General features: G+C 49.5%; 2 protein-coding genes across 2 annotated transcripts; one reads left to right on the plus strand and one right to left on the minus strand.

The window, feature by feature from the left end:
* The first annotated feature begins 1,278 nt into the window (after positions 1 to 1,278).
* LOC130490207 (suppressor of cytokine signaling 3-like) lies at positions 1,279 to 1,914 on the plus strand. Its single transcript, XM_056864032.1, has one exon. The coding sequence runs from the start codon at positions 1,300 to 1,302 to the stop codon at positions 1,912 to 1,914; it is 615 nt and encodes a 204-aa protein (XP_056720010.1). The 5' UTR covers positions 1,279 to 1,299.
* A 2,332-nt stretch (positions 1,915 to 4,246) lies between these two features.
* On the minus strand, positions 4,247 to 8,099 carry RPS9 (ribosomal protein S9). Its single transcript, XM_056864033.1, has 4 exons — positions 7,978 to 8,099; positions 7,116 to 7,238; positions 5,914 to 6,100; positions 4,247 to 4,433 (listed from the first exon to the last, which is right to left on the minus strand). The coding sequence occupies exons 1-4, from the start codon at positions 8,072 to 8,074 to the stop codon at positions 4,256 to 4,258; spliced, it is 585 nt and encodes a 194-aa protein (XP_056720011.1). The 5' UTR covers positions 8,075 to 8,099; the 3' UTR covers positions 4,247 to 4,255.
* Positions 8,100 to 17,645: the final 9,546 nt, after the last annotated feature.

Genomic DNA, 17,645 nt, shown 5'->3' on the forward strand with positions numbered 1-17,645 from the left:
TAACTCCTGAACCACTGAACAGCTTCCTGCAGGGCTGGGGTTGAGAAACCCCCAGAGATGGAACAGCAGGGAGGAAGCAGGTCTTCGCTGAGAATTCTCAAGCTGAGCTGCGGGTCTTTTCGGAAAGTCACGGGTGATAGATAGAGCAAAGGTCCTCCTTGAGGTGGCTGCCCTTCAAACCATGATTGTATACCTACCTTCTCGGATCAGTACAGGCTTCCTTCCTCTTTCATTTATTATGACGGCTGTGTATATTCTTCGCAGTTGTGCAAACAAGGCCATTTCCCATCAGAGACTGCAACCTGAGAATGACCTCTTCCTGTCTTAAGTTTCTGATCCTGACAGCTGCCTGGGCAGAGCCAAAGTCAAGGGAGAGTTGGTGCAGGCCTTGATCGGAGGTTCTAGGGCCTTGTTCCCTTCCTGCTCTGAACTCCCTGGCCTCTCCTGCCCCCCCACCCCGCTTTGCGCCTTCCTCACTGTTTCTTAAACATCCTTGCCGGTCCAGGCCTGCAAGAGCTGACCCAGCTAAATCCAAGCAAAACATTGCTCAACAGAGCCTAGGCCCTCTGCAAGCCCTTGACAAGCTTGGAGGGGAAGGATGTCAAATTAAGGCTACGTCATCCATGCAGGTTGCCTGAGAATCGGGGCTCTTCAAAGGAGCAACTTTTCACATCAATCTGAGCTGGTAGAGATAAGGTTTTGCAAGAAGAAGAGTTGGTTTTTATATGCTGGCTTTCTCTCCCACTTACAGAAGAATCGAACCGGCTTACAATCATCTTCCCTTCCCCTCCCCACAACAGACACCCTGTGAGGTAGGTGGGGCTGAGAGAGCTCTAAGTGATCTGTGACTAGCCTAAGGTCTCCCAGCTGGCTTCATGCGTAGGAGTGGGGAAACCAACCCGGTTCACCAGATTAGTGCCTGCCGCTCATGTGGAGGAGTGGGGAACCGAACCTGGTTCACCAGATCAGAGTCCACTGCTCCAAACTGCTGCTCTTAACCACACCACGTTGGCTCTCATCCAAGAGATGCTCGAGTTTAGCACAACATGGAGCATTTTATATATTTTGGGTTTTAGGTCATGTAAATATTCAGATTAGATAGGATTTATTTCTTGGCTCAAGGGAAGGAATGGGTACTTTTGTACTTGGAGGAGGAACCTACACCCCTCTTCTAGAATTTTGAGGTAGCAAGGATGGGGTATGTGTGTCTGCACAGCTGTGTGCGTGTGAACGGTCTCTGGTTTCCTCCTTAGATGCCCCTGCGGTGATTGAGATTCCTTCCAGCCAACCGGAGGCGCGATGCTCCCCCTGTGCTGGTGCTGCCCGACAGCCCCCGCCCCCGCCGCAGCAGCCATGAGCGGCACAGCCACGCCTTCCTACCACTTCAAGAGCTTCTGCGGCGAGTTCGAGCGGGTGGAGAGTGCCCTGGAACGCCTGGAGGCCAGCGGCTTCTACTGGGGCAGCCTGTCGGGAACCGAAGCCAAGCGGCTCTTGACCTCCCAGCCGCCCGGAGTCTTCCTGGTGCGGGATTCCTCTGACCACCACCACCTGTTTACCCTCAGTGTCCGCACGAGCGCGGGCATCACCAACCTGCGCATCCAGCAGGAGGGCTCGGCTTTCCACCTGGAGGCCCTGCCGGGGGCCGGCCACCCCCCGGCTTTTAGGTGCGTGGTCCAGTTAGTGGAGCATTACCTGTGCCTGGGGACGGTAGAAGGGGGCCCCTGCTACCTGGAGAAGGAGGGGCAGCCCCCAATGCCCCTGGCCCTGACGCATCCGCTGCGTTGCAAGGTGCCCACCTTGCAAGAGCTGTGCCGGCGGGCGGTGCGAGCCAGCATGCAGGGCAGAGGGGACGCCCAGGCGCAGTTGCGGGACCTTCCAGTGCCCCAGGGACTACTGAACTCACTGTGCAGCTAAGAGGGAGGCGGAGGTCACCACCTTTAAAGGCCTGCAACGAGAGCGGTGTATTTCCTTTCAAACATTCCTTGTACAGTACATGAACAGGCCTGGCTGTGAGCAAGCAGGGTTGTGCCGCGGGTGACCGTTCGTTATTATCTTTGTGGAATAAACCGTCTGGCGTGGGTCCAGCCCTTTATTCATCCAAAACAAAATTGCCCTCCTCATTTTGCTATCACCTCGGTCCCAAGCGCCAAAAGCAAAAAGCAAGGGTAGTCAGTTCAAGGGTCTGCAAGGTGGGGGGGGGTGTCTCTGTTTACCCGTCCCGCCCGCTTTGCCCCATTTCTTCTGCACCTGTTTTAAGCCAACCAAACCACTCATCAGAAAAAGGAATGGCATAATGCAAAACAGGTGCAGGCCAGAGTGCATTCACACCCAAATCTTTATTACCCGAGGGTGTGCCAATTCATGACGTGCCTTTACAGACACCCTCTCTCCTCAAAAACCAGATGGAGGTCTCTAGTGGCCGTTGAAATCTGGGTAGTGTATACGCATGCATGGATCATTACTATTTAATTTCTGAAATAAAAGTGGTAGACGCAGGCCTAGGTGGAAGCCACCCTTGCCACTCTGGAAGCCCTGGTTTCTAAAACTAGGTCTTCAGGCTGAGATGTTTGCTGGCCAGAACAGCATTCATCCTAACCATAGCCTCAAAGCATGGGGGAATCTGCGGCCAAATCATAGGGGCAGCCACACCCCGAAGCAATTTATCAGTACTGAGCCAGCGTGCATCAACTGCACACTACTGGTGCATCTTATTTTGGGACACTGCCGTTGCCTTTTCCCTTCGTTATGGGCATCAACCAATGTCATTTCTGTGTGGATTGCTGATTCAGGAAGGGTGGCAGGGTGAAAATTTGAGGGGAAACCCTGCAGGCTCAGCTGGCTTACATTGCATCTAGTGACCCTCTTGCATTTATATAGCTGTTTGATCTGTGCAGAGGCATGAAAAAGCAGTAGGAATTTCACAGGTTATATACGTTGGAAAAAGCGCCCCCCCTCCATTTGGCTCATTCCAGACTGGACCAAAATCAAGGGGGGTGAACTTCCTGCCTCTTATCAGTGTAAACACGCACTGTGGACATAGAAACAGCCCCTCCAATGAGCACATGGTCTCTAAAAGCACCTCATGAAGAAGCCCCATCACATCTCGAAATCGTGTTGAATTTTTACCTCGTAGCCCTGCAGTCTTACTGTTATCCTCACACTAAGGCTGGGGCTTCCATCAGTTGTCCCACCTCTTCAGGCTGAAGGCACCAGGTTTGTTTTCTGTTTGTTTGTTCTGCTGGTAAGCCAGAACCTCCCTTACTGGAAATGCCTTGTCTGCACTCTTGCCAATCCCTTTCTGGAGCTTGGTGACCCAGGGCTTTAAGTGGATCTGATAAAACAGGAAGGTCGATTTCCCTTCAACTCTCACTTCCAGTAAAAACGCACACACCAGGGCTTCTTGAAAGCAACACGCTCTTGTGAGGCATAAACACAGATAAGCATCCAAACAGAAAACTTTCCCCAACACCAAACCTTCCTGCATCAGCAACCGTGCAAGAGGATCAACTCTGTAATTATCCTTGATCCGGCTTTCTTGAGAACGGCGTTTTAGAAGAGCTGCAGATAACCGTACACGTGTACTCGATTCCAGTAATCCCACTTGGGATCTCGTTCCAAAAACAATGGGGGAAATTGTAGTGTCCAGAGACTGAACAGCCCAAGAGGGAATTGGGAACGGCCTCTCCCATTTGTTTTGACGGCAGACAACTAGTGGGGGAAGTGGGCAAGAGAACAGAACACCCCCACACACACAAGTGTTGCAACATCCTGCTTTGGCCCTACCTTCTGAGCAAGAGTTAACCCTTTCCTTTGCCAGGTGAAAGAATGTGGTTGTAAACTATACCTTTACACAAGCAGACTCGTGCGATCTAAGTCCCTAGCTGAACAGAAAAGTGTGTAGTATGCACAGCAGCCTTCCACAGCCTGGCCTCAGGTTACTGGCTTCCTTTGCTCCCCTCTGGGCCCTCTCCCACCAACCCCACACATCAGTTCTTGGTCTATACCCTTCCTCTGCATTCTCCAAGGAGACCCCGAGCTGTGACAAGCACCCCCCGCTTCCTTAAACCGCTGAGTGCAACGGAGCCGATTCCCGCTGAGCATGGCTGCAGAGCAGGCCACATGAGATAACTTGCACACGGCCCCACATTTTCAGCTTTCCCTTGACAGTGTAATGCCTGGAATTCTTTCCCACAAGTATTTTTATTGTGTAATTATACAGTAAGGGAGGCACGATCTCTCTCCCCCCACCCACAGCTTAATCCTCCTCCTCGTCATCCCCACCACCAGCACCGCCCTGGCCCTTCTTGGCATTCTTCCTCTTGACGCGGCCCGGACGCCCACCACCGTATGGCGAACGGAGGGAGAAGTCGATATGCTTCTGAGAATCCAGGCGGACGATGAAAGAAGGGATGTTCACCACCTGCTTCCTTACGCTGAAGGGGAAAGAAAGACACAGAGGGTGCATCAGGCATCTCTCGCAACATTTGGTTTGCTGCATCACTGGGAATTTCCAGCTATACCCGCCCACGTAAGGGACTAAACTGGCTGCATCTGTACTTGGAGGAAGGGAGAATTACCTGCCCTCCAGCCGCTAAATAACACCATCCAATTGGGGCTCTACACAGCCAATAGACAGCCTACCTACCCTGTCTGCCTTTACTGCTGTTTACGAGGGACCCCTGTGTACCAATTAACACTTAGGATAGCTAAATCATAGCTGACCTTTGTACATCCAAAGGAACAGCTGCTACTCATCTTTAGGTGCACCGATTAGTTCTTGGGGCATTTTTAGCACAGCCTAACTCTTCCTCACGTTCCATCTGAAGTTCTGCAATCTGCAGAGAGTACGTTCCAAAGTATCTTTTCCTGCTCCCATCTCTTGCAGAATGAAAAGCTCTGGCGATGGCTTTAAAGGGAGGAACCAGACAGATACATGGAGAATAGATCTATCACTGGCTATGAGCCACAGGGACTGAAGGAAATCTCCACACATTCATAGGCAGTAAATCTGAATCTCAGTGCCAGGAGGACACATCAGGGAAGGCCTTTATGCCCTGTTGCTGGGCCTCAAGAAGAACTGGATGGCCACCGCGTGAGAAGAGTTGGTTTTTATATGCCGACTTTCTTTACCACTTAAGGGAGACTCAAACCGGCTGACAATCACCTTCCCTTCCCCACAACAGACACCCTGTGAAGTAGGTGGGGCTGAGAGTGTGTGACTGGCCAAGGGTCACCCAGCTGGCTTCATGTGGAGGAATGGGGAATCAAACCCGGTTTTCCAGTTCAGCGTTCACCACTCCAAACCACTACACCACGCTGGCTCCCATCACTGAGACAGGATACTGGACTAGATGGGCCACAGTCTGATCCAACAGGGCTCTTCTTATGTCCTAACAAAGATATTACATTACTGGTTTTATTGTTATTTTTCCCCAATGCACCAACACACCAGCGCCTTCAGCGCCTAACACTCAATGCCCCAGGCGATCAAAACCCGGCTTTAATACTCTGCATCCAGCAGGCTTACCCACTTGCCAGCACTGAAGTGCTTTGTGACAGTCGTTACCTCTCTTGCCTGAATGCCAAGAGCTTCGCAAGGTGTACGGCTGAGCCGCAGTGAGCCTTGCCGAAAACCTTTTTTTTTTTGCACATCGGCAGAGTTAGAGAGCTATTGGGGCTATCCGGGATCCCAGCCAAGGAAGGAGCTCGCCGGGACTAAAAGGCACGCAGCTGGGTCGAGGCCGTAGCCGCACAAGCTACATGCAAAAGAGAGACCAAAGGGCACAGCTTCAGGGGCAGATCCTGTCCTCGTAACCAAACAGACTGAGCCCCTGCTTTCAGCATCATTTCCGCTTAAGTCGCAAACACTTGCTTATGTCTAACATGTACACGCGCACACCCCCAGCGGCATACCGGATGTGTCTTTGGCGGATGAGCACCCGGGCATGATGGATGGATTTGGCCAGACCCAGCTTGAAGACCTGGGTTTGGAGACGCCGTTCCAGGAAATCCTCAATTTTCAGGCCCAGGATGTAATCCAACTTCATCTTGCCCTCATCCAGCACCCCAATTCTGACAAGACGGCGCAGCAAGGCATTGCCTGTGTAGCAGAGGAGGATAATCTAAGCAAACTTGAAGGCGTCCACAAACTCAGAGTAAGAGGCAGGGCATAAATGAAAATCTATTTTTGTTTTCAAGGATTAGTTAACCATCTTCTGGGCATGGAGTAGGGGGCCAACTGGGTGTGTGTGTGGGGGGGGGGGAGGTGGTTGTGAATTTCTTGCATTGTGCAGGAGGTTGGGATAGATGCAACACATGAAGCTGCCTTAAACTCAAATCACCCTCGGTCTATTCAAGTCAGTATTGTCTACTCAGACCGGCAGCGGCTCTCCAGGGTCTCAGGCAGGGGTCTTTCACATCACCTACTTGCCTAGTCCCTTTAACTGGAGATGCCAGGGACTGAACCTGGGACCTTCTGCATGCCAAGCAGATGCTCTACCACTGAGCCACGGCCCCTCCCCTAGATGACCCCAGTGGTCCCTTCCAACTCTACTGATTCTATTCTATTCATGTGCTTTCAGGAGTGACTGAACATAAAGTTTGGGAAACAGGAAAAAATTAGCTGTTGGGAAGTGACAGCCTCCAAGCTAAGGTCTGCTATGAATACCCATCTGCCACCATTAATATTATTTGGTGTGTCTGGGAGCAGACCTTGCGCATTCAAATCCCATCACTGAAAACGTGGTAGCCTCTTAGCACAGCAATGCTGTTATGTGACGTCACCCCATGGGTCAGTATGACCTTTACCTTAGCACGGCAATTGCTCTCCATACTAACCCCCCACATGAAATTCCAAAATCGTGGTACAGAACATCCTCGTAAGACGCAAAAATATGACACAGACATAATCAAAGCAGGGGGGAAAAATCACTGAAAGAATGATTGAGATAGTCTACACTCAGCCTCAAGAGCCTTGTCCACTGTGCAGATAGATCCATAAGGAAAGTGAACTGAAATTCCAAATCCCTTGAGGTTTAAGCTCACTGACATTGTGTATTGGGAGTCATAACAGTACAAGACTCATTCAGACACCTTGGTCTAACATTACCACCTACCCTCAAAAAGACGCCTCTGATCCTTCTCATCCAGGGTGAGCAGCTCTCGGGCAGCTTTGCGGATCTTGGCCAAGGTGAACTTCACTCGCCACACTTCGCGCTTGTTCCGCAGTCCATATTCACCTAACAGGAAGGGGGGAAAGGATTGGGAAAAAAGCATTAAAACAAGGATCCTGTTCAGAGGCCAGATGCCCTTCCTCTCATCGTCTGCCTAAGGTCATAGAATCAGCATTGCTGACAAATGGCCATCTGGCCTCTGCTTTCAAACCTCCAGGGAAGGAGAATGCTCCACCTCCCAAGGAAACCTGTTCCACTGAGGAACTGCTCTAACTGTTAGAAAATTCTTCCTAATGTCTAGATGGAAACTCTTCTGATTTAATTTCTGGTCCAACCTTCAGGGGCAACAGAAAACAACTAGGCACCATCCTCTGTATGACAGCCCTTCAAGTACTTGAAGATGGTTAGCATATCCCCTCGGTCTTCTCCTCTTCAGGCTAAACATACCCAGCTTCTTCAACCTTTTCTCGTAGGACTTGATCTCCAGACCTCTCATTTGTTGCCCTCCTCTGGACACGTTCCAGCTTTTCTACATCCTTCTTAAATTACGGTGCCCCAAACTGAACACAATACTCTAGGTGAGGTCTAACCAGAGCAGAGTAAATCGATACCATCACTATACTTCTGTTGATACAGCCCAAGATTGCATTTGCCTTTTTAGCTACTGCATCACACTGCTGTCTCATGTTCAGTGTTTGGTCTACTAAGACCCCAAGATCCTTTCTGTACACATTTCTGCTAAGACAAGTCTCCCCTACCCTATAATATGCATTTGATTTTTCCTACCTAAATGCAGAAAACTCACCAATCAGCTTCAGCTCCTGGTCAAGCCGTGATTTCTCAAAGGGTCGCCTGGGGGTGACATATGTCTTCCGACACACCCAACTCCTTGCAACGGGCATTCTGGCCTAAAGAGACTGAGACCAGGCCTGCAAAACAATTAAAGGTAGATGAAATAATCTACGCAGATGGCAAATTAGAACAGTTGAAGACAGAAAAATGAGAGTCAGTACTTTATGATGAATGAATTTATTATGTTTGAGTATATACCCAACCATTTCGTAACAAAAGCAAACAAATTCTAGCTTGCTACTATTGTCTTTGTAAGAAAATTTTCCAGTTTCTCACTCCAACATAGCCAAAATATTCCCAGTTGCCAAGCAGTAATTGCTTAGCATTAAAAAGATGGGAAACCTCACAACCCACCCCATCAGAATCAAGACACATTTTCTATTATGTAGTTTTAGAAGGCATAAGAACATAAGAAAGGCTATGCTGGATCAGACCAAGGTCCATTAAGTCCAGCAGTCTGTTCACAGTGTCCAACCAGGTGCCTCTAAGGCCACAAACAAGACAACTGCAGCAGCTGCACTGAATATAATGGGCATGCTCCTCTGATCCTGGAGATAATAGGTATGCATCATGACTAGTATCAAATTTTACTAGCAGCCATGTATAGCCCTATCCACCATGAACATGTCCACTCCCCTCTTAAAGCCTTCCTAGTTTTGGCAGCCATCACCACATCCTGGGGTAGGGAGTTCCACAATTTAACTATGCATTGTATGAATGCCATACTGAAGAGTAACGCCAGAAATTAAGCTGATAGCAGTCCCACAAAATAATCAGACAGACTTGGGACACATGAACATATGAAGCTGCCTTATACTCAATCAGACCCTTGGTCCATCAAAGCCAGTACTGTTTACTCAGACAGAAAGCGGCTCTCCAGGGTCTCAGGTGGAGGTCTTTCACATCACCTACTTGCCTAGTCTCTTTAACTGGAGATGCCAGGGATTGAATCTGGGACCTTCTGCATGCGAAGCAGATGCTCTACCTCTGAGCCACGGCCCCTCCACAACTTAACAGCTCATCAAGGAAAAAGCCAGTTAATTAAAGCAACAAGCAAACACACACACACAGAGGCATAAGTGAGCAATTAAGTTGCCTTTCCTACAAGCGAGGTTTTAAATTATGGCAAATTAGTTTTGACAACAAAGCTCTTGGCGATTTAGGGTTGGATCCTACCCGCTTTTCTAATTGCAACCGAGGGAGAAGGAGGGTCTCAACTCCTGAAAAAGCTATACACGGAATCACGGGCTCTGCAAGGGCAAAAGCCGTGCAGAACGAGGGTTTCTGGAAGGAAGGCAAATCAGTCCAGATCAAGCGGAAAAACCGGTACGATCAAGCCCCTAATGTCCTTTCAGCACAATAGAATGTGGATTAAAAGGGGTGCTTGTTTTAAAAAGGGGGGGAAAGCAACCCTTCGGAGACATGCGCAGAAGCGCAACTCTGCGCGTGTTTCCCAAGGCTATCCTCACTAAACACCCAGCACGAGCCACGAGGGCCAGGCGACGGGATTTGAAGACCTGCGCATGCGCAGACTGCCATGCCCCCGGCCCCGCGCAAGCGCACAAAAGGGCAAGGCTCGGCAGGCGTGAGCCTGGAGCCTCGAAAGCGCGCGCCAGCGGCAAAGGGCTCCCAATCAGCCGTACCTCGCAAGGCCGTTAACCGTTACCGGCTGCTGACTGACCCCCACGGGCTTCCCCGCACTCACTCCCTGAGGCCCCACCCCACGCAGACCCGAGCCAAAAGCCCTTACCTCTCAGCTCCACCGGCTGAAAAAGAAGGCGGCTGCCCGCAGAGCCTGCTTATATAGAACCTTGAGTAGTCCCGCCTTCCGTCCCCAGCAGCCAATAAAATGGCGACGCTTCGCCGCCGACCTATTGGCGGCGGCTCCTTTAGCACGGGGGGCAGCCAATGAGCGCTTGCTCCGGGGGCAGTAGAGAGGAGCGCGGGGGTCTTTCCCGTCGCGTGTAAGGAAGTCGCCATTGCGGAGCTGTTATAGGAGGGGGGGGGGATCTGATGTTTGTCGCAACCGCTGTCTGAAACTGTCAGTCTCATTCGTCGTTTGGAGCTGGCGAGAAGACGGGCAGCTCCACTGCCCCCCCCCCGTTCCTTGAAGTATTTGCCTTCAAAATCATAGAGTTGTCCGCAGCCATATTGCCTGACTGTCCTGTTGTTTTTCTTCACCGCAGAGGATCTAAAAGCTTTTTTTCATTGACGCACTGGAGGTTTCGCTTTGGATTTGCCGCTCTGCAGATGCACATTTTCCTCATCCAAATTGCCCCCCGTGCAGAGTTCTGAGGATTCGGAGGGGGAAAATGCGCATCTACAGAGGGGCAAATCCAAGGCAAAACTTCCCGTGCATCAACGGTCCTTCCCGTTTGGCCCCCCTCCCTCCAATGCACATTCACAGCTTTTTCACAATAGAGATTCCATAGGTTACAGGGGTTCGCCGCATGCTTATACAGAAGCAACGGTGGCGTTTTTTTTGTTTTTTTTTACTGGAAATTCAAGCTGGGCGCCCTTCTAGTCTTTCGCTGTCTCTGCAAGCTGCTGCCCGATGTCTGGTTCGGCCATTTCTCCTTGTGCAGATGAACCTGCTAATCTGGCTCGGTGCAAGTGTGCGTTACATTGCAGGAAGGCGCTGGAAGCCTCCCATTAGATTATCCAACCACAACAGACCACATCCACGCCCCCCTCAGGGTCTCCAGCCAATATGATTCGGGAAATGCTGATTTCTCTTTTTGGAAATTGGACCACAACAATAGTAAAAAGTAAATCACGCAGTGAAGTGAACTGCAACTTTTAAATAATTTTTTTGAGCTTTATCCACAAGGGGGGCGGTATGGCATACTAGCCTAATTCTTTTCCAGATAGGGTTGCCAAAATCCAGGTACTAGCTGGAGATCTCTTGCTATTACAACTGATCTCCAGCCGACAGAGATCAGTTCCCCTGGAGAAAATGGCTGCTTTGGCAATTGGACTCTATGGCATTGAAGTCCCTCTCCACCCCAAACCCTGCCCTCCTCAGGCTCCGCCCCCAAAACTTCCCACCCATGGCAAAGATGGGAAGCTTCACAACCCAACCAATCTGAATCAAGAAACATTTTCTATATGTAGTTTTAGAAGGCATAAGAACCCTAATTCCAGACTTTATTAATGGTTGCCGCATTTACCATAGCATAGAAGAGGCAAAATATGGATCCTCTCCATGAGCACATGAAAGTATGATTGCACCACAGCAGCGATAGCAAAGGACATGGGAATAGCATCCACCCATGTGTTCTTGAGCGACTTGCTGCTGTTGACCCGCCCGTTTCTCTGCCTCCTTCTGTTGCATTTCCTCCACAACACAGATGCTCTTTCCACAACTGCCCCACAGTTACTCTTAGGAAAAATTGAAGCCTATATTTTCTCCAGAGAAAGCAGGGTGGACACAACAGATTACCTTTACTTACTTTTCCCCAGCATCCTCAAACAAACATTACTTGTTTTCAAAAGCTTCCACCTTCAAATTGAGGGGCCAGTGTGGTGTAGGGGTTAGGAGCAGTGGAGAACCGGGTTCGATTCCCCATTCCTCCACATGAGTGGCGGACTCTAATCTGGAGAACTGGTTTGTTTCCCCACTACTCCACATGAAGCCAGCTGGGTGACCTTGGCTTAGTCACAGTTCTCTTTGAACATTTTACTGTTGCCATCTTGATTTATTTGTTGCTGGAAAGTGTGACTTTAAATATGTTTTAATCTGTTTTATATTAAATTTTGTGACCTGCTTTGAGCCCGGCTTGCCTGGAATGGGGGCGGGATATAAATGTGAGGGAATAAAATAAAACAAAGCAGGGTCAGCCCTGATCAGTATTTGGAAGGGAGATTACCAAGGACTACCAGAGGTGTGACGCGGAGGCAGGCAATGGCAACCCATTTCCGAATGTCTCTTGCCTTGAAAACCCTATGGGGTTGCCATAAGTCAGCTGTGACCTGATGGCAATAAAAATTAAGTATTGTTATAACGTTATAGTGCTATAGCAATATGTCATTTGCTAATTAAAAAACAAACACCAAAGCCCTCTGGTGGCAAAAATGTGCACCTTTCTGTTTACATGGTATAGGAACATGATCTAATCTTTCCATGCCATGGTTGTAATCTTTCCATCTGGGCATGCAACAGTGACAGGCCCACGATTATAGAGAACCTCCCCAGGGAGGTGAGCCTGGCCCCCTCACTTTTGATCTTCAGGAGGAAGTTGAAGACAGGGCTGCATTTGCCTAATTTAGTTTTTATTTATTGGCAGTCCTAATTGGAGATTTTAAATTGTGGCCTTTAATGTGTTTTTTTAAATCGTTGTTTTATTTGGAGTGGTGGACTCTGATCTGGAGAACCGGGTTTGATTCCCCACTCCTACACATGAGCAGCAGATGCTAATCTGGTGAACCGGGTTGGTTTCCCCACTTCTACACACGAAGCCAGCTGGGTGTCCTTGGGCAAGTTACAGCTCTGTTAGAGCTCTCTCAGTCCCACCTGGTGCCTGATGTGGGAAGGGGAAGGGAAGGTGATTGTAAGTCAGTTTGAGTCTCCCTTAAGTGGTAGAGAAAGTCGGCATATAAAAACCAACTCTTCTTCTTCTTCTTCTTCTTACATTGTAAGCTGCCTTGAGTTTCATGGTTAATAAATGTTTTAAATAAATAAATAAATAAAAAGACCACAACAAACCAGGTTTGGGAAAGATTGTAGCAAAGTTGGGGGGGACACGGGAAGTGGATGATTAGGGAACAACATTGTGTGGATGCTCTTAAAACAACCCTGCTTTGGTTTGGATGCTAAACTCCAGCAACACCTCAGTATAGAAGCAGCCTTGGATACTTTCAGGGTTAAGAAGAACTTTCTCCATTTCATGCCTGAGGTCGCAGAGTATCCTACTCCTGTTCAGTGCTACAATGCCAACCCTGTGATACAGAACACCAGAATCCACTCGAATCTCCATCATCCCCCATTTCAGTCTGTGGGCGGCTGAATTTGATTTGGGAATGAATTGTCCTTTCTCCCGCTTTGCATTCCTGGATGCAGATAATCGCTCCTGGCTCGGGGAGGCAGAAGGCCTGTAAATCACCCCCCTTTTCATTAGACGCTTTCAGTTGGTAAGCAATAAAGTGCCAAGGCACAGAAAATGCTGGATAAATGAAGCTTCTAATTTACTGGATGTCTTCTAAAGTGAAAACAAAAAATGGTCTGTTTCAGCTAGAGTTGCCATTTGGGAAATACCTGGAGATTTTTTTGGGGGGAGCCTGGGGAGGACAGGGTTTCAGAAGGGGAGGGACCTCAGCAGGGTATTATGCCATAGAGTCCACCCTCCAAAGCTGCCATTTTCTCCATGTGCCACCTGAAGGTTGGCTGGAGATCAATTGTAATAGCAGGAGATCTCCATGTGCCACCTGAAGGTTGGCAACCCTAGTGTAAGCATTGGTTTGGGCTTCAGGTCTTTCCCCCAATTCTGATTCCACCATTTGTTCTTTTCCAAAGCATCCAGGCATTCTGGGCTCCCAACCCCTTTCTCTACAGGCTTTTGTCCACAGTCAGAAAAGCAATCCTGAGTTTGCTACATTAGGGGTCACTATACACAATGTGCCATTTCTAAGGGCATGAGTCCACATTAGGGTTGCCAACCTCCAGATAGTAGCTAGAGATCTCCTGCTATTACAACTGATCTCCAGCCAATGGAGATCAGTTCACCTGGAGAAAATGGCTGCTTTGGCAATTGGACTCTATGGCATTGAAGTCCCTCCCCAAATCCTGCCCTCCTTAGGCTCTGCCCCCAAAACCTCCCGCCGGTGGCGAAGGGGGACATGGCAACCCTACTCCAGACAGTAGCTGGAGATCTCCTGGGATTACAACTGATCTCCAGGCAACAGAGATAACTTCATCTGGAGAAAATGGTCACTTTGGAAGGTGGACTCGATGGCATTATACCCCATTGAAGTCCTTCCCCTCCCTAAACACCTCCCTCTTCAGGCACCACCCCCAAAAAATTCAGGTATTTCCCAACCCCAGTTGGCAACCCTAAGTCCAGATGGCTGTTTTTGTTTGTTTAAGGGGGGGAATAGGGTTGCCAACCTCCAGGTACTAGCTGGAGATCTCCTGCTATTACAACTGATCTCCAGCTGATAGAGATCAGTTCATCTGGAGAAAATGGCCACTTTGGCAATTGGATTCTATGGCATTGAAGTCCCTCCCCAAACCCCATCCTCCTCAGGCTCCACCCCAAAAATCTCTCACCGGTGGCAAAAGGGACCTGGCAACCCTAGGGAAAAAACAGTTTCAGGAGGGTGGGATGTGATTGGCAGTAGAAGAATCGAGGAGGGTGATTTATATGCTCCAGAGCCTCCTTTGATGCATGCATTTCAAATACCTGTTTGCAGTAGTTCCAGAAATATAGATCATCGGAAAAGAATCAGTGCAAATAAACCTTTAAATTGGCAGAGGACTCATTACAAGGCATCATGGGTATTGTAGTTTCATAAAGGAGTTAGCGATTCAAAGAGCTCTTTTTCTCAGCATTATTACAATCACAGTTCCCTCGGTTCATTGAAGGAAACCATGGGCGTTAAGCCGGTTTCAAACCAGTTAAAGCTTGCTGTATAGATGCTGTCTTGATGGTTTTTCCTCTGAAATGCCACAGTGTTTGTTTCTAGGAGATATTGTCAATGTGATATGATGTGTTATTTGTGTTGGTGGAAACCAAAAGGAGGTCTTATGGCACAAAGATTAGCACGTCTTTATTCTGGTGTAATTTTGTGGCCTAGAGCCTGTTTCACCAGAGGTATTTTGGTGAGTCGGTCTGGTTGTTTCCACGCCATCTCTGTGTCTGCACGTGTGTCTGAGTATGCATGAGGGAGGGGCTGTGGCTCAGTGGTAGAGCATCTGCTTGGCATGCAGAAGGTCTCGGGTTCAATCCCCGGCATCTCCAGTTAAAAGGACTAGGCAGGTAGAGGATGTGAAAGACCTCAGCCTGAGACCCCGGAGAGCTGCTGCCGGTCTGAGTAGACAATACTGACTTTGATGGACCCAAGGGTCAGGTTCTGTATAAGGCAGCTTCATGTGTTCATGTGACACCATGTATGACAGTATTTCTATATGAGGCATTTTACAGGTGTATGTGTACGAGATATAAACATTAAAATTGCCTTGCAGAATTGGATTAAAGGTCCCACCTAGTCCAGCATCCTGTTTCCAAAAGTGGCCCACAAGAAATTCCTGTGGGAAGTCCACAAGTCGGGCCCTTATTGAATTCAATGTTGCCACCTCCAAGCGATGTGGGGATGGTGCTTGGAGGGGGCAGAGATTGCGGAGTGTGGGGAACATCAATGTGCCAGAGGAGATCAACTCACTGCCAGCTATGGTGCAGGAAATGTCAGGCATAGTGTTGCCCGCTCCGAATTGGGAAATACCTGGAGATTTGGGGGGGTGGATCCTGAGGAGGGCGGGGTTTGGAGAAGGGAGGGGCTTCCGTGCCATAGAGTCCAATGGCCAAAGCGGCCATTTTCTCCCGGGGAACTGATCTCTGCCGCCTGGAGATCAGTTGTAAAAGCAGGAGATCTCCAACCACCACCTGGAGATTGGCAACCTTAGATGGGTATCACCTCCTGACCCTGCATACCCAAGGAAATCCATTGCCTCAGGGGCTCAGCTGGGACCCTAGCAGGGGTGTAGGAGGAGGCAGTGGATGTACTTGGCTTGCAGTGATCAACTACCTTGAGACAGCCCTCTGTGAAATACTGTGACATGTGTCTCTGTGTGAAATAACACGCCACATCTCTGTGTGTGTATAAAACGCCATCAAGTCACAGGCAACGTATAGCGACCCCAGCCGGGGCTTTCAAGGCAAGTGAGAAGCAGAGGGGGGGGGGGTTGCCATTGCCTTCCACTGCAGAGCCTTCCTTGGTGGTCTCCCTTCCAAGTACCGACCCTGCTTAGCTTCCGAGATCGGATGCGATCGGGCTACAGCACGGCCCCTTCCCTCCTCTGCCACATCTGCAGTTGACAACATTTTGAAGGGGACTCCGCGAACAAGCATAAGACATTTCACATGCGAACAATCTTTGTATACTCTTGAGAGGCTGTTTCGGTCTGTGCGAGGCTTGGCCATTTTGTTTGTAATTCGTTTATCTGCCACCTCTGTATCTTGCTCTGCCTCTGAGGGGCTCCGAAAGGCACACGTGACAGTAAATCACAATTTTTTCCCCCTTTCGAGTGTCATTGTCAATAATTCAAACATTAAAAAAGAAGAGAATTATTAGGAGCCCCTAAAGGAGAGAAGGGATAACCCCTTTCCTATCAAAACCACCAACGTGAAACATCAACCACAAATATAATTACAGAGGGGAGGCTTAGCGTGACCTTTTATTCTCACAAAATCTTGTGACATACTTAATCTGAGAATATGCAACTGATCCAAAGCCATCCCAATATCATCTCCATGGCTGAGAGGGGATCTGAATCCCGGCTCCTCAGTTTCAAATATGCTCTCTGGTGTGCATGAGGGATGGTGTCTGAGCGACAGTATGGAAGAGTGGGGCATAAAATGTACAGTATCGCTTTCCCAGAACCATCTGAGTGGCAAAACAGCTCAAGGCTATATAGGATGCTTCCATTGTGCATGGCCTATTATACGATAAGTTTGTGTGTGAGGGAGATTCTGTGGATGCATGTGTGTGTCCACACAATACTGAATCTGGGTTATGGTGTGGGTAGCACTACTCGTCTGTAAAACGCCTTGCTTCCTTCCGCTCCTCGTCTCTGCCCTGAACCTCTCTCTTAAATCGCCCCATCTTTCCCCGCACCCCACCTTCTCTACCCAGCTCTCCCTATTGCTGCTGCTGCTGCTACCCAGGAGCAGGTCTCCATGGTGACAACACCCCCCCTCCATCCATTCCTGCATCCTCCTCCCTTCAGCCTAAGTGACATGCCCTTTGTCCAATCAACGGCCCGGCTTGGGTGGGAGGGCTTTTCTCTCCATCAATTTCCCTGCTACCCAGAGAGCAAGGATCTGGGGGGGGGGGGGAGAGAAAACCCAACCTCCTTTCCCTCCCATTTCTCTCTTCCCCCTTTTTTCTCTCCTTCCTTCCTTCTTTCAATTGGGCTTTTAGGTTTTTCCCCCTCTCCTTCACCTCTTTTCCCATCCCTCCCTCTGTCCCCCCCCCACATCTGCTTCTTTGCATGCCCTCCCCCCTCCCCATGTGAGATCACCTATTGTTGCAATCGCTGTCTTTCTCCCCCCTATCCTTCTCGCCAGTTTTGCATCAGCCACCTTTGATATCTGCCTCCTCCCCGTATGATTGATTATTTCATTTCCCCACCCGTCTCCTTCCTTGGGCCATGCCAGAAGATGCCAAGGACTGAAATCCAGGTAGCATCTAGCCAAGCGGCAGCACATCATTTGAAGGATGCTGGCGACACGATGTGTCGGATACCATTGTTCTCCGCGTCTCCTGCTCCATTCCATCATTTCTGGTGACTGAAGCCCACCGTGACTCTCCTTTTCCTCGCTTTGGTGGGTGGCCGTCCCCCCCCTTCCCACAAGCCCCGCACCTGCGTCTTGGTCCGGTCCCTCTCCCCGCCTCCCTCCCCTCCTT

This window comes from Euleptes europaea, chromosome 18 (assembly GCF_029931775.1).
Source record: "Euleptes europaea isolate rEulEur1 chromosome 18, rEulEur1.hap1, whole genome shotgun sequence".
Lineage (NCBI taxonomy): Eukaryota > Metazoa > Chordata > Lepidosauria > Squamata > Sphaerodactylidae > Euleptes > Euleptes europaea.

What these genes read in the sequence shown, in the direction of transcription:
- LOC130490207 (XM_056864032.1), top strand. Translation starts at nt 1,300, where the DNA reads ATGCTCCCCCTGTGCTGGTGCTGCCCGACAGCCCCCGCCCCCGCCGCA.
- RPS9 (XM_056864033.1), bottom strand. Translation starts at nt 8,074, where the DNA reads ATGCCCGTTGCAAGGAGTTGGGTGTGTCGGAAGACATATGTCACCCCC. An exon ending in TCAGAGGCGTCTTTTTGAGG is followed by an intron (nt 6,101 to 7,115) that starts GTAGGTGGTAAT and finishes TCTGCTACACAG; the next exon opens with GCAATGCCTTGCTGCGCCGT. An exon ending in ATCCGCCAAAGACACATCCG is followed by an intron (nt 4,434 to 5,913) that starts GTATGCCGCTGG and finishes TTTCCCCTTCAG; the next exon opens with CGTAAGGAAGCAGGTGGTGA.